The sequence below is a fragment of the Bombina bombina genome, chromosome 4 (genome assembly GCF_027579735.1).
Source record: "Bombina bombina isolate aBomBom1 chromosome 4, aBomBom1.pri, whole genome shotgun sequence".
Classification (NCBI taxonomy): Eukaryota; Metazoa; Chordata; class Amphibia; order Anura; family Bombinatoridae; genus Bombina; species Bombina bombina.
The window spans coordinates 817,887,592-817,903,276 of NC_069502.1; the positions used below are offsets into that span (position 1 = coordinate 817,887,592).

General features: G+C 43.0%; 1 protein-coding gene across 1 annotated transcript; it reads left to right on the forward strand.

Moving 5' to 3' along the window:
• The first annotated feature begins 537 nt into the window (after positions 1-537).
• Positions 538-1,818, forward strand: LOC128657903 (gastrula zinc finger protein XlCGF17.1-like). Its single transcript, XM_053712330.1, has 2 exons — positions 538-610; positions 709-1,818. The coding sequence occupies exons 1-2, from the start codon at positions 538-540 to the stop codon at positions 1,566-1,568; spliced, it is 933 nt and encodes a 310-aa protein (XP_053568305.1). The 3' UTR covers positions 1,569-1,818.
• The last annotated feature ends 13,867 nt before the right edge of the window (positions 1,819-15,685 follow it).

A 15,685-nucleotide genomic window follows, 5' to 3' on the forward strand; every position in this document is an offset into this window, starting at 1 on the left:
CTTTTAGCCTTTTTTAAGTAAATTCATTAATTGTGGTGGTTTGATGTTATTTTGGAGATTTGTCACAAGTTGATATCCTTTTGGTTTATCTGTATTGGGGTCTTCAAAGGGACATAATACTCAAGGGCTAAATCACTTGAAACTGATGCAGTATAACTAAAAAGCTGACAGAAAAATATCACCTGAGCATCTCTATGTAAAAAAGGAAGATATTTTACCTCACAATTTCCTCAGCTCAGCAGAGTAAGTGCTGTGTAAAAAGTTATACTCAGCTGCTGCCCAGCTGCAGGTAAAAAAAAAATGAAATGAACTGCAGCCAATTAGCATCAGCAGTGCTGAGGTCATGAACACTTTTACTGTGATCTCATGAGATTTTACTTAACTCTCATGAGATTTCATAGTAAACTTCCTTAAACTGAATAGGGAAATAATGAGTGTGCACAAAGCTCACTCCCTTGGCTGTCCCGGGACAGGCATACAGATTTGCTGCTTAAAGTCCTTTGCAATGGGGTTTGAATACTTAGGACATTTTGAGTTATGTCCAGTAAACTGCCCTTAAGCCTTAGCATGGAAGCTGAGAAAGGTCTAGTTGTCACAGTGTCTACTGCAAGTGTAGGGGACTGACTAAATCAGAACAGTTTATTTGATATCATGATAAAATAATGATGTATTTATTAACATTACTCCCATTGTGTTTCTTATTGACAGGTGAATCCACAAGCTGCAATAATCCTAGTCATAATCAGGGTGCAGATGCTTCTTTACATCCTATTCAAAATCAAAGAAGTCTCGTGGGAAATGTATGTTCTGAATGTGGGAAATGTTTTCTTACAAAATCACATCTTTATAAACATCTAAAAATTCATAAAGAAGAAAAGCCATTGTCCTGTCCTATATGTGGGAAATATTTTAAACATAAAAAAACTCTTGTTGCTCATCAGAAAATTCATACAGGAGAAAAAAGATTTTTATGTTCTGACTGTGGGAAATGTTTTACTCAGAAATCAGATCTTATTGATCATCGGAAAATTCACACAGGAGAGAAAGCATTTTCATGTTCTGACTGTGGGAAATGTTTTTCTCAGAAATCAGATCTTATTAGGCATCAAAAAATTCATACAGGGGAGAAAGAATTTTCATGTTCTGACTGTGGGAAATGTTTTACTCAGAAATCACATCTTATTGATCATCAGAAAATTCACACAGGAGAGAAAGCATTTTCATGTTCTGACTGTGGGAAATGTTTTGCTCAGAAATCAAATCTTATTACGCATCAAAAAATTCATACAGGAGAAAAAGGATTTTTATGTTCTGACTGTGGGAAATGTTTTACTCAGAAATCAGATCTTATTAGGCATCAAAAAGTTCATACAGGGGAGAAAGAATTTTCATGTTCTGACTGTGGGAAATGTTTTACTTGGAAATCAGATCTTATTAGGCATCAAAAAATTCATACAGGGGAGAAAGCATTTTCATGTTCTGACTGTGGGAAATGTTTTACTCAGAAATCACAACTTATTAGGCATCACAAAACTCATATTAAAATAAATCGGAATTTAACCACATAAGTGCCGAGGGTGAAACGTAGTTGTCACCCACACAATACCAAGTGCTGATGATGACTGCATGTGACCCCCTGGGGTGTGCAGTTTTGGAGCTGTTTGAGGTCCCTTCTGCACCTCAGGCATTTATGAGGTGACCCCCAGGTTGGATTTGAATTAAATCACTAGTCATTAATAGCAATTTAAATAATGGTTTTCAGTTTTAGAATAATAACTTTCTAATGACACAATGAGTCCATGGATCATCTAATTACTAATGGGAATATCACTCCTGCCCAGCAGGAGGCAGCAAAAGCTGTTAAATATCACCTCCCTTCCCTCCAACCCCAGTCATTCTCTTTGCCTATGTTAGAGCAAGGAAGTGGTAAAGTTACGTGTTAGTAAAAGATTCTTCAATCACGAGTTTATTATTTTTTAAGTAGTACAAGATTGTGCTGCTTTGTTCTGGGGTGTAGCCGTAGTCCATATCAGTCTCTTCAGTAGAGCAGTGGTGGCTTTAGAGCAATGGGAACTTGTGGGACATAATTCTCACTGCACCTCCCATATATTTATGCTGCCCTAATCCTGAAAGCCTGAGTAAAATTACTCAGTCTTCATTGCTTTTTCCACAGGTTCAATGTGAGGGAGAGGACCTCTCAAACCTGGTAAAATGCTTTGCTGTCGGGCAGATTAATGAGGTGAGTGCTATCTTAATATTCTGGGGAAGTAAGAAGATTCAGAGAAGACTAAGGCACTTTATTTATTAAGATGGGACACATAAACTCTTCTATAACATAGAGGGGACTTATGTTGACAGTTTATTAGGCAGGCACTGGGGTGGTAAGAAATTGGGCTCAGTTTGCTTGGTGGTTTTCACTGCTCCCGGCGGTTTATTTCCAAAACAAGATGCCGACCGGGAGATTTCCCTTTTTGACGCACCCATGATGGGCGGACCTTTGGGAGGCGGCAATTGGTGTTGCACGCCACTTTTCCTTTCTTCCTGTGACCGGGGGAAAGCGTTTACAGTCTCAGCTAAGATTACGCAGCTTTGGCTAAGGACTTGCGTTTCTAGAACCGGAGAGCGGTTCCATACATCTACTGCCTAGTTCCGGACCTTCTGCTAAAGGGATTATCAAAGTTCCGGTGTCAGTAGGGCGGGTAGGCACCTCAGCAAATAAGCTGAGGTGTAGAGGTGCTTTGAAATACTTTTAACTGCTTTTTTTGCATACAAAAATAAAAAGAGTAAAAAAGTTTTGGTTTAAAAATTAAAGTGACAGTAACGTTTTTTAAAAAAAAAAATTTAATAAAAGATTTAGAATTTTCTCTTGTTAAGTGTATTCAGTCCACGGATCATCCATTACTTATGGGATATATTCCCTTCCCAACAGGAAGTTGCAAGAGGATCACCCAAAGCAGAGCTGCTATATAGCTCCTCCCCTCCACGTCATATCCAGTCATTCTCTTGCAACTCTCAACATAGTAGGAAGGTGTGAGAGGAGTGTGGAGTTTTTATACTTAATTATTTCTTCAATCAAAAGTTTGTTATTTTAAATGGCACCGGAGTGTGCTGTTTTTCTCTCAGTATTTAGAAGAAGAATCTGCCTGCGTTTTCTATGATCTTAGCAGAAGTAACTAAGATCCACTGGCTGTTCTCGCACATTCTGAGGAGTGGGTTAACTTCAGAAAGGGAATAGCATGCGGGGTCCCTTGCAATTGAGGTATGTGCAGTAAAATATTTTTCTAAGGAATGGAATTGACTAAGAAAATACTGCTGATACCGATGTAATGTAAGTTCAGCCTTAAATGCAGTAGTAGCGACTGGTATCAGGCTGATGAATGTATGTGCAGTAAAGTAATTTTCTAAGGAATGGAATTTGACTAAGAAAATACTGTTAATACTGAAGTAATGTATGAGCCTTAACTGCAGTAGAAGCGACTGGTAGCAGGCTTATTGATAACACTACATAACCTTTAAAATGTATGTTTAAAACGTTTACTGGCATGTTAATCGTTTTTGTGAGGTACTTTGGTGATAAAACTTATTGGGGCATGATTTTTTCCACATGGCTGACGTATATTTCTGCATAGAAATGGTTAACTGAGTTTTCCCACTGTTGTAATATGAGTGGGAGGGGCCTATTTTAGCGCTTTTGTGCGCAGTAAAAATTCAGTCACAGTCTTCCTGCTTCTTCCTCCTTGATCCAGGACGTCTCTAGAGAGCTCAGGGGTCTTCAAAATTCATTTTGAGGGAGGTAATCAGTCACAGCAGACCTGTGACAGTGTGTTTGACTGTGATAAAAACGTTAATTGTTAAATTGATTATCCGTTTTGGGTATTAAGGGGTTAATCATCCATTTGCTAGTGGGTGCAATACTTTGCTAACTTAATACATTTACTGTGAAAATTTGGTTGCTATAACTGATTTGGTTCATTGTTATTTCAACTGTGACAGTTTTTTTGTGTTTCTTAAAGGCGCAGTAGCGTCTTTTATATTGCTTGTAAATTTATTGAAAGTATTTTCCAAGCTTGCTAGTATCATTGCTAGTCTGTTTAAACATGTCTGACACTGATGAATCTGTTTGTTCACTATGTTTGAAGGCCAATGTGGAGCCCCATAGAAATATGTGTACTAAATGTATTGATGTCACTTTAAATAAAAGTCAGTCTTTATCTGTAAAGAAATGATCACCAGACAACGAGGGGGAAGTTATGCCGACTAACTCTCCTCACGTGTCAGTACCTTCGCCTCCCGCTCAGGAGGCGCGTGATATTGTGGCGCCAAGTACATCAGAGAGGCCCATACAAATCACTTTGCAAGACATGGCTACTGTTATGACAGAGGTATTATCTAAATTGCCAGAATTAAGAGGCAAGCGCGATAGCTCTGGGTTAAGGACAGAGCGCGCTGATGATGTAAGAGCCATGTCCGATACTGCGTCACAATTTGCAGAACATGAGGACGAAGAGCTTCATTCTGTGGGTGACGGATCTGATCCAGGGAGACCGGATTCAGAGATTTCTAATTTTAAATTTAAGCTTGAGAACCTCCGTGTATTGCTAGGGGAGGTATTAGCTGCTCTGAATGATTGTAACACAGTTGCAATTCCAGAGAAATTATGTAGGCTGGATAAATACTATGCGGTGCCGGTGTGTACTGACGTTTTTCCTATACCTAAAAGTCTTACAGAGATTATTAGCAAGGAGTGGGATAGACCCGGTGTGCCCTTTTCCCCTCCTCCGATATTTAGGAAAATGTTTCCATTAGACGCCACCACATGAGACTTATGGCAGATGGTCCCTAAGGTGGAGGGAGCAGTTTCTACTTTAGCTAAGCGTACCACTATCCCGGTGGAGGATAGTTGTGCTTTTTCGGATCCAATGGATAAAAAATTAGAAGGTTACCTTAAGAAAATGTTTGTTCAACAAGGTTTTATCTTACAGCCCCTTGCATGCATTGCGCCTGTCACTGCTGCTGCGGCATTCTGGTTTGAGTCTCTGGAAGAGGCCATTCGCACAGCTACATTGGATGAGATTATGGACAAGCTTAAAGCACTTAAGCTAGCTAACGCATTTGTTTCTGATGCCGTTGTTCATTTAACCAAACTAACGGCTAAGAACTCCGGATTCGCCATCCAGGCGCGCAGAGCGCTATGGCTTAAATCCTGGTCAGCTGACGTGACTTCTAAATCTAAATTGCTTAATATTCCTTTCAAAGGGCAGACCTTATTCGGGCCCGGCTTGAAAGAAATTATTGCTGACATTACTGGAGGTAAGGGTCATACTCTTCCTCAGGACAGGGCCAAATCAAAGGCCAAACAGTCTAATTTTCGTGCCTTTCGTAACTTCAAGGCAGGAGCAGCATCAACTTCCTCCGCTCCAAAACAGGAAGGAACTGTTGCTCGTTACAGACAGGGCTGGAAAGCTAACCAGTCCTGGAACAAGGGCAAGCAGGCCAGAAAACCTACTTCTGCCCCTAAGACAGCATGAAGAGAGGGCCCCCTATCCGGAAACGGATCTAGTGGGGGGCAGACTTTCTCTCTTCGCCCAGGCTTGGGCAAGAGATGTCCAGGATCCCTGGGCGTTGGAGATCATATCTCAGGGATATCTTCTGGACTTCAAAGCTTCTCCTCCACAAGGGAGATTTCATCTTTCAAGGTTATCAGCAAACCAAATAAAGAAAGAGGCATTTCTACGCTGTGTACAAGACCTCTTAGTAATGGGGGTGATCCACCCAGTTCCGCGGACGGAACAAGGGCAGGGATTTTACTCAAATCTGTTTGTGGTTCCCAAGAAAGAGGGAACCTTCAGACCAATCTTGGACCTAAAAATCTTAAACAAATTCCTAAGAGTTCCATCATTCAAAATGGAAACTATTCGAACCATCCTACCCATGATCCAAGAGGGTCAGTACATGACCACAGTGGACTTAAAGGATGCCTACCTTCACATACCGATTCACAAAGATCATTATCGGTACCTAAGATTTGCCTTTCTAGACAGGCATTACCAGTTTGTAGCTCTTCCCTTCGGGTTAGCTACGGCCCCGAGAATTTTTACAAAGGTTCTGGGCTCACTTCTGGCGGTGCTAAGACCGCGAGGCATAGCAGTGGCTCCGTACCTAGACGACATTCTGATACAGGCGTCAAGTTTTCAAATTGCCAAGTCTCATACAGAGATAGTTCTGGCATTTCTGAGGTCGCATGGGTGGAAGGTGAACGTGGAAAAGAGTTCTCTATTACCACTCACAAGAGTTCCCTTCCTGGGGACTCTTATAGATTCTATAGAGATGAAGATTTACCTGACGGAGTCCAGGTTATCAAAGCTTCTGAATGCTTGCCGTGTCCTTCATTCCATTCCACGCCCGTCAGTAGCTCAGTGCATGGAAGTAATCGGCTTAATGGTAGCGGCAATGGACATAGTACCATTTGCGCGCCTGCATCTCAGACCACTGCAATTATGCATGCTAAGTCAGTGGAATGGGGATTACTCAGATTTGTCCCCTCTACTAAATCTGGATCAAGAGACCAGAGATTCTCTTCTCTGGTGGCTTTCTCGGGTACATCTGTCCAAAGGGATGACCTTTCGCAGGCCAGATTGGACGATTGTAACAACAGATGCCAGCCTTCTAGGTTGGGGCGCAGTCTGGAACTCCCTGAAGGCTCAGGGATTGTGGACTCAGGAGGAGAAACTCCTCCCAATAAATATTCTGGAGTTGAGAGCAATATTCAATGCTCTTCTAGCTTGGCCTCAGTTAGCAACACTGAGGTTCATCAGATTTCAGTCGGACAACATCACGACTGTGGCTTACATCAACCATCAAGGGGGAACCAGGAGTTCCCTAGCGATGTTAGAAGTCTCAAAGATAATTCGCTGGGCAGAGTCTCACTCTTGCCACCTGTCAGCGATCTACATCCCAGGCGTGGAGAACTGAGAGGCGGACTTTCTAAGTCGCCAGACTTTTCATCCGGGGGAGTGGGAACTTCATCCGGAGGTCTTTGCTAAACTGATTCATCGTTGGGGTAAACCAGAACTGGATCTCATGGCGTCTCGCCAGAACGCCAAGCTTCCTTGTGGATACAGGTCCAGGGACCCGGGAGCGGCGCTGATAGATGCTCTAGCAGCCCCTTGGGTTTTCAACATGGCTTATGTGTTTCCAACATTTCCGCTGCTACCTCGACTGATTGCCAAGATCAAACAGGAGAGAGCATCGGTGATTCTGATAGCGCCTGCGTGGCTACGCAGGACCTGGTATGCAGACCTAGTGGACATGTCGTCCTGTCCACCATGGTCTCTGCCTCAGAGGAAGGACCTTCTAATTCAGGGGCCTTTCAACCATCCAAATCTAATTTCTCTGAGGCTGACTGCATGGAGATTGAACGCTTGATCCTATCAAAGCGTGGCTTCTCGGAGTCGGTTATTGATACCTTAATACAGGCTCGAAAACCTGTTACCAGAAAAATTTACCATAATATATGGCGTAAATATTTATATTGGTGCGAATCCAAGAGTTACTCATGGAGTAAGGTTAGGATTCCTAGGATATTGTCTTTTCTACAAGAGGGTTTAGAAAAGGGCTTATCTGCTAGTTCGTTAAAGGGACAGATTTCTGCTCTGTCTATTCTTTTACACAAACGTCTGGCAGATGTTCCAGACGTTCAGGCTTTTTGTCAGGCTTTGGCTAGGATTAAGCCTGTGTTTAAGACTGTTGCTCCGCCGTGGAGCTTAAACTTAGTTCTTAAAGTTCTTCAAGGTGTTCCGTTTGAACCCCTTCATTCCATTGATATTAAGCTTTTATCTTGGAAAGTTCTGTTTTTGATGGCTATTTCCTCGGCTCGAAGAGTCTCTGAGTTATCTGCTTTACATTGTGATTCTCCTTATCTGATTTTCCATTCAGACAAGGTAGTTCTGCGTACTAAACCTGGGTTCTTACCTAAGGTAGTTTCTAACAGGAATATCAATCAAGAGATTGTTGTTCCATCATTATGTCCTAATCCTTCTTCAAAGAAGGAACGACTTTTGCACAATCTGGACGTAGTCCGTGCCCTGAAGTTCTATTTACAGGCAACTAAAGATTTTCGTCAAACTTCTTCCCTGTTTGTCGTTTATTCTCGTCAGAGGAGAGGTCAAAAGGCTTCGGCAACCTCTCTCTCTCTTTTTGGCTTCGTAGCATAATACGTTTAGCCTATGAGACTGCTGGACAGCAGCCTCCTGAAAGAATTACAGCTCATTCCCCTAGAGCTGTGGCTTCCACCTGGGCCTTTAAGAATGAGGCCTCTGTTGAACAGATTTGCAAGGCTGCGACTTGGTCTTCACTTCATACCTTTTCAAAATTTTACAAATTTGACACTTTTGCTTCTTCGGAGGCTGTTTTTGGGAGAAAGGTTCTACAGGCAGTGGTTCCTTCCGTTTAAGTTCCTGCCTTGTCCCTCCCATCATCCGTGTACTTTAGCTTTGGTATTGGTATCCCATAAGTAATGGATGATCCGTGGACTGAATACACTTAACAAGAGAAAACATAATTTATGCTTACCTGATAAATTTATTTCTCTTGTAGTGTATTCAGTCCACGGCCCGCCCTGTCTTTTTTAAGGCAGATCTAAATTTTAATTAAAACTCCAGTCACCACTGCTCCCTATGGTTTCTCCTTTCTTGTCTTGTTTCGGTCGAATGACTGGATATGACGTGGAGGGGAGGAGCTATATAGCAGCTCTGCTTTGGGTGATCCTCTTGCAACTTCCTGTTGGGAAGGGAATATATCCCATAAGTAATGGATGATCCGTGGACTGAATACACTACAAGAGAAATAAATTTATCAGGTAAGCATAAATTATGTTTTTTCTTAAGTTTGTTGGTCCATTGTGAGTCAGAATGGACCAAGAGGCCCTGCAAATTGTCACTTGTTCTTTATGTTTTGATGCCAGTGTGGAACCACCAATCCCTTTCTGTTCTTCATGTATTGAAAGAACTTTGAATTATAGGGATAGACTCTTTTTCTGAGCCAACATTTTCTAAGGCGGATGCTGTTCAGGAGTCTAATGACAATGTTCAATATATGCCGCAGCTTTCTCCTCAAGCGTCCCAAATTTTACCGCCAACACATGCAGTGCCCTGCGCTTCCTCTCTAACTTCTCCTGGAGTTACGTTGCAAGACATTGCTTCCCTCATGTCTTCTGCAGTCTCTGATGCGTTGTCTGCCTTTCCCATGTTGCAGGGAAAGCGCAAGAGGAAGAATAAACATTCAGTTAGCGAGGTTACTGACGTAGTTGTTGCTATTTCGAATGCCCCCTCTTTTAAGCCTGAGGAGGAGGATACTTTGATAGCATCTGAGGGTGAAATCTCAGATTCTGACAGTGTAATTGCCCTGCTGATGCTGAAGTTGTATCCTTCAGGTTTAAGCTAGAACACCTCCGTCTGTTACTCAAGGAGGTTTTAGCTACATTGGACGACAGTGACACTGGTCGTAGTTAATCCTAAAAGATCCAGTAAGCTAAACAAATATTTTGATGTACCTTCCTCGGTACCTGTACCAGATAGACCTACTGAGATAATTGCTAAGGAATAGGATAGATCAGGTATCCCCTTTCCCCCATCTCCTATATTTAAAAAGATGTTTCCCATAGCGGACTCTATCAAGGAGGCTTGGCAAACAGTACCCAAGGTGGAAGGAGCTATTTCCACTCTGGCCAAGAGAACTATGATCCCCATAGAGGATAGTTGTGCCTTCAAAGATCCTATGTACAAAAAATTAGAGGGGTTACTCAAAAAGATGTATGTACACCAGGGTTTACAATGGCAACCTGCTGTGTGTATTGCTACCATCACTAGGGCAGCGGCATATTGGTTTGATGCTTTGTCTGATGCTATTAGGACAAGACACTCCCCTTGATGAGATCCAGGATAGGATAAAAGCCCTTAAGTTGGCTTATTCCTTTATTACTGATGCTTCCCTACAGGTTATCAAACTGGGAGCAAATATTTCAGGTTTTGCTGTACTAGCCCGCAGAGCTTTATGGTTAAAACCTTGGTCTGCGGATGTGTCATCCAAGTCTAAACTTTTGGCGATTCCTTATAAGGAAAAGACCTTGTTTGGACCGGGTTGATGGAAATTATCTCTGATATCATGGGAGGAAAGGGTCATCTTCTCCCTCAGGATAAGAGAAATAAACAGAAGGGACGTCAGATTAATTTTCGTTCCTTTCAAAATTTCAATGGAAATAATTCCTCTTCCAAGCAAGAACAGTCCAAACCTTCCTGGAGACCTAATCAGTCTTGGAACAAAGTAAAGCAATAAAAAAGCATGCTTTTGAATCAAAAACAGCATGAAGGGCCGGCCACAGATCCGGAACCGGATCTTGTGGGCGGCAGGCTTTCCTTCTTCACTCAGGCTTGGGTTTGAGACGTACAGGATCCCTGGGCAGTGGACATAGTGTCCCAGGGATACAAACTAGAGTTCAAGAATTTTCCTCCCAGAGGCAGGTTTCTACTATCAAGATTATCTGTAGACCTGACAAAAAGGCGTTCTTACACTGTGTATGGGACCTCTCCGACCTAGGAATGATATTTCCTGTTCCGATGCAGGAATAGGGTCTGGGATTTTATTCCAATCTGTTCGTGGTTCCCAAAAGGAACCTTCAGACCAATTTTAGATATCTAGTCTAAACAAATTTTTCAGAGTACTGTCCTTCAAGATGGAAACACTTCGTTCCATTCTCCCTTTGGTCTAAGAGGGTCAATTTATGAAAACGGTGGATTTAAAGGACACGTACCTGCATGTTCCAATTCACAAGGATCATCACAAGTTTCTAAGGATTGCATTTCTAGACAAACACTTCCAATTCGTCGTTCTTCCTTTCGGCCTTGCCAGAGCTCCCAGTATTTTCTCAAAGGTTCTGGGATCCCTGTTGGCGGTGCTCTGATTGCAGGGCATTTCAGTGACGTCATATCTGGATGACATCCTGGTTCAGGCGCCATCCTTTCAACAAGCAAGATCCCACACGGAAATGTTGTTATCTTTCCTGCGATCTCATGTATGGAAGGTGAATTTGGAAAAGAGCTCCTTAGTTCCAAATACAAGGGTAACTTTCTTGGGAACTATAATAGATTTCCTATCAATGAAAATCTTTTTGACAGATGTCAGGAAATCAAAGATTCTAGCGCTTCAGTCCTCTCCTCAGCTATCAGTGGCTAGGTGCATGGATGTAATCGGTCTGATGGTAGCGGCAAAGGACATCCTTCCGTTCGCTCGTTTCCACCTCAGACCTCTGCAGTTAGAAATGCTCAGTCAGTGCAACGGAGATTATGCGGATCTGTCTCCGTGAATACAGCTGGACAGGAGACAAGGTATTCTCTTCTTTGGTGGTTGTCCAGGATAATTTCTCCCAGGGAACCTGCTTTTGCAGACCCTCTTGTATGATTGTGACAACAGACGCCAGCCTTCTTGGATGGGGAGCAGTCTGGGGCTCTCTAAAGGCTCAGGGAACTTGGACTCAATCGGAGTCTGTTCTGTCCATAAATATTCTGGAGCTGAGAGCAATCTTCAATGCTCTTCTAGCCTGGCCTCAGTTAGCCTTGACCCGGTTCTTCAGGTTCCAGTCGGACAACATAACTTCATTGGCTTACAGCAACCATCAGGGAGGAACGCAGAGTTCCTTGGCCATGACAGATGTAGTCAAGATAATTCAGTGGACGGAGACCAACAATTGTTGTCTGTCGGCAATCCACATCCCAGGAGTGGACAACTGGGAGGCGGACTTCCTGAGCAGACAGACCTTTCACCCAGGGGAGTGAGAACTCCACCCGGAAGTGTTTTCCAGTCTGATTCTCAAATGGGGTCAGTCGGAATTGGATCTCATGGCATCTTGGCAGAATGCCAAGCTTCCGAGGTACGGATCGAGGTCAAGGGACCCTCAGGCTGTACTGATAGACGCCATGGCGGTACCTTGGAATTTCAGTCTTGCATACCTATTTCCTTTGTTTGCTCTGCTACCTTGGGTCATTGCTTGAATCAAGCAGGAGAGGGCGTCGGTGATCCTCATTGCATCAGTATGATCTCGCAGGATTTGGTGTACAGACCTGGTGGACATGTCATCTCTTCCACCTTGGAGACTTCCATTGAGGAAGGACCTTCTACTTCAAGGGCCCTTCTTTCATCCAAATATAGTTTCTCTGATGCTGACTGTTCAGAGATTGAACGCTTAATTTTATCCAAGCGTGGATTTTTGGACTCGGTCATTGAGGAGACCGTGATTCAGGCTCGTAAACCTGTGACTAGAAGGATTTACAACAAAATATTGTGTAAATATCTATATTGGTGTGAATCCAAGGGCTACTTTTGGAGTAGAGTTAGGATTCCTAGAATTCTGTCTTTTCTCCAAGAAGGTTTGGAGAAGGGCTTATCGGCAAGTTCCCTTAAGGGCCAAATATCTGCCTTGTTGATTTTGTTACACAAACGTCTGGCGGATGTACCAGACGTACAATCGTTTTCTCAGGCCCTAGTCAGGATTAGGCCTGTGTTCAAGCCAGTTACTCCTCCTTGGAGTCTTAATTTAGTCCTTAAAGTTCTTCAAGGGGCTCCGTTTTAGCCTATACATTCCTTAGATATTAAGTTGTTTTCTTGGAAAGTTTTGTTTCTTGTTGCTATTTCCTCTGCTTGCAGAGTGTCAGAACTCTCGACATTACAGTGTGAGTCTCCTTACCTTATTTTTCATTTGGATAAGGTAGTTTTACGTACTAAATTAGGTTTTCTACCTACAGTAGTTTCCGACCAGAACATTAATCAGGAGATTGTTGTTTCTTCCTTGTGCCCCAATCCTTCTACTAAGAAGGAACGACTTCTGCACAATCTGGACGTTGTTCATGCACTAAAATTCTATTTATAGGCGACTAAGGATTTTCGTCAGTCTTCTGCCTTATTTGTGGTTTTCTCTGGTAAACGTAAGGGTCAGAAAGCTACAGCTATTTCCCTTTCTTTGTGACTGAAGAGTATCATTCATTTTGCCTATGAAACTGCTAAACAGCAACCTCCAGAGAGTATTACGGCTCATTCCACAAGGGCTGTTTCTTCCTCATGGGCATTCAAAAATGAAGCTTCTGTGGAACAGATTTGCAAGGCTGCAACTTGGTCCTCTCTTCACACTTTTTCAAAGTTCTATAAATTTGACACTTTTGCTTTGGCTGAGGCCGCTTTTGTGAGAAAGGTTCTCCAAGCAGTGGTGCCTTCCATTTAGGTTCCCTGTCTTGTCCCTCCCTTATCATCTGTGTACTCTAGCATGGGTATTGATTCCCATTAGTAATTTGATGATCCGTGGACTCATTGTGTCATTAGAAAGAAAACAAAATTTATGGTTGCCTGATAAATTTATTTATTTTTTGGCCTGCCCTGTTCTTTAGACATGTTGTTGGTATGTTATAAACTTCAGACACCTCTGCACCTTGTTGCTTCCTTTCTATCCTTTACTTCAGTCGAATGACTGGTGTTGGAGGGAAGGGAGGTGATATTTAACAGCTTTTGCTGTGGTGCTCTTTGCCGCCTCCTGCTGGGCAGGAGTGATATTCCCATTAGTAATTAAGATGATCCATGGACTCATCATGTCAAGAAAGAAATACATTTATCAGGTAAGCATAAATTTTGTTTTTTAGATTATTTTTCCAGTTTTATCAGACCATTACTGATTTGGTTATATATCATTAGATTTGCATAGATAGATCATTGAAATGAATTAAATTATTTGGAGGTGATCTATCTCCAGTTAAATTGGTTAATTGTTCATATTTTATCAACTTTTCACCTGTACTTTATTGAAAAAAGAAAATGATTACATTAATAATAACAATAAAAATAGTTTTATTTAACTAAAACAATATCATTAATTTTTATTTTTAATGCTTGCCCCTCCCACCTCACACTTAGGTCCTTGTACAGATCTATTCTACTCCAAACAATCTTCTATTCAGTGTGCTTCTTGAAACAACAAGGAGACCTAACTGGAGCAATTTTCTTTGATTTTGCAAAGGACTTTGACATAGTAGACCACAACATACTACTGCTCAAACTAAAAAACTCTGGTATTGCTGATCGTCCGTTAACCTGGTTTCGATCATATGTATCGGATCGATCACAATATGTCTCCATTTCTGACAGCGACTCCCTCCCTCTCCCAGTCACGTGTGGTGTTCCCCAAGGTTCCATTCTCTGCCCCCTACTATTCACATTATATATAAATGATCTGCCTAATGTCTGAAAATCCTCAACTGTACACATGTACGCAGATGACACAGTAATCTATGCAAACAATTCCAATCTGCCGCAGCTTGAAGCAGTGCTCCAAGACCAGTTCACAGAGGTAGAAAAGTGGATCTCATAAAACAAACTCTTCCTAAACACTGACAAAACTGTCACAATGATCTTTGGAATGGGACCTAAATTACACAAATTACAAAATTCCCATCTACGCATCAAAACAAAATCCAATTGCACGCTGACCACAGTCCACTCTTTCAAATACTTGGGTATGTTGTTAGACCCCAATCTATCTTTTGGCCTCCACATAGAAAAACTTGCATCTAAACTTTATCCAAAACTAGGTGCCCTGTACAGAAACAAATCCTGCCTCAGCCCTACAGTAAAGGAAAAGATTGTACAGTAAATGCTGATGCCTATCATGGATTACGGGATGTAGTATTTGCACCTGAACCGCAAACTCACCTCAATAAACTTAATCTCTCTCTCTCCCCCCTCTCTTTTTCAGTCTCTATCTCCCCCTCTCTTTTGCGCTCTCTCCCCCCCTCTCTTTTGAGCTCTCTCTCCCCTCTCTTTTGCGCTCTCCCCCCTCTCTTTTGCTCTCTTTCCCCTCTCTTTTGCACTCTCTTTTTCTCCCCCCCTGTTTTGCGCTCTCTCTCTCCCCTCTCTTTTGCGCTCTCCCCCTCTCTTTTGTGCACTCTCCCCCCTCTCTTTTGCGCTCTCCCCCCTCTCTTTTGCGCTCTCTCCCCCTCTCTTTTGCGCTCTCTCTCTCCCCCATTCTTTTGCGCTCTCTCTCCCCCCTCTCTTTTGTGCCCCCTCTCTTTTGCGCTCTCTCCCCTCTCTTTTGCGCTCTCCCTCCTCTCTTTTGCGCTCTCTCCCCCTCTTTTGCGCTCTCTCCCCCTCTCTTTTGCACTCTCTCTGTCTCTCTCCCTCTCTTTATCCCCCCTCTTCTGCTCTCTCTCCCCCTCTCTTTTGAGCTCTCTCCCCCTCTCTTTTGCGCTCTCCCCCCTCTTTTGCGCTCTCTCCCCTCTCTTTTGCGCTCTCTCCCCCTCTCTTTTGCGCTCTCTCCCCCTCTCTTTTGCGCTCTCTCCCCCTCTCTTTTGCGCTCTCTCCCCCTCTCTTTTGCGCTCTCTCCCCCTCTCTTTTGTGCTCTCTCTCTCCCCCCTTTTGTGCTCTCTCCCCCATTCTTTTGCGCTCTCTCCCCCCTCTCTTTTGTGCTCCCTCCCCCTCTCTTTTGCGCTCTCTCCCCTCTTTTTTGCGCTCTCTCTCTTTTTTTGCGCTCTCTCTCTCTCCCACCCTCTTTTGTGCGCTCTCTCTCCCCCCCCCTCTTTTGCGCTCTCTCCCCCTGTCTATCTCTCTCCCCTTTATCTTGCGAGCGACCGCGCCCGGCCAAGCCCCCTTCACG

What these genes read in the sequence shown, in the direction of transcription:
- LOC128657903 (XM_053712330.1), top strand. Translation starts at nt 538, where the DNA reads ATGTCCAGTAAACTGCCCTTAAGCCTTAGCATGGAAGCTGAGAAAGGT. An exon ending in TGTCACAGTGTCTACTGCAA is followed by an intron (nt 611 to 708) that starts GTGTAGGGGACT and finishes TCTTATTGACAG; the next exon opens with GTGAATCCACAAGCTGCAAT.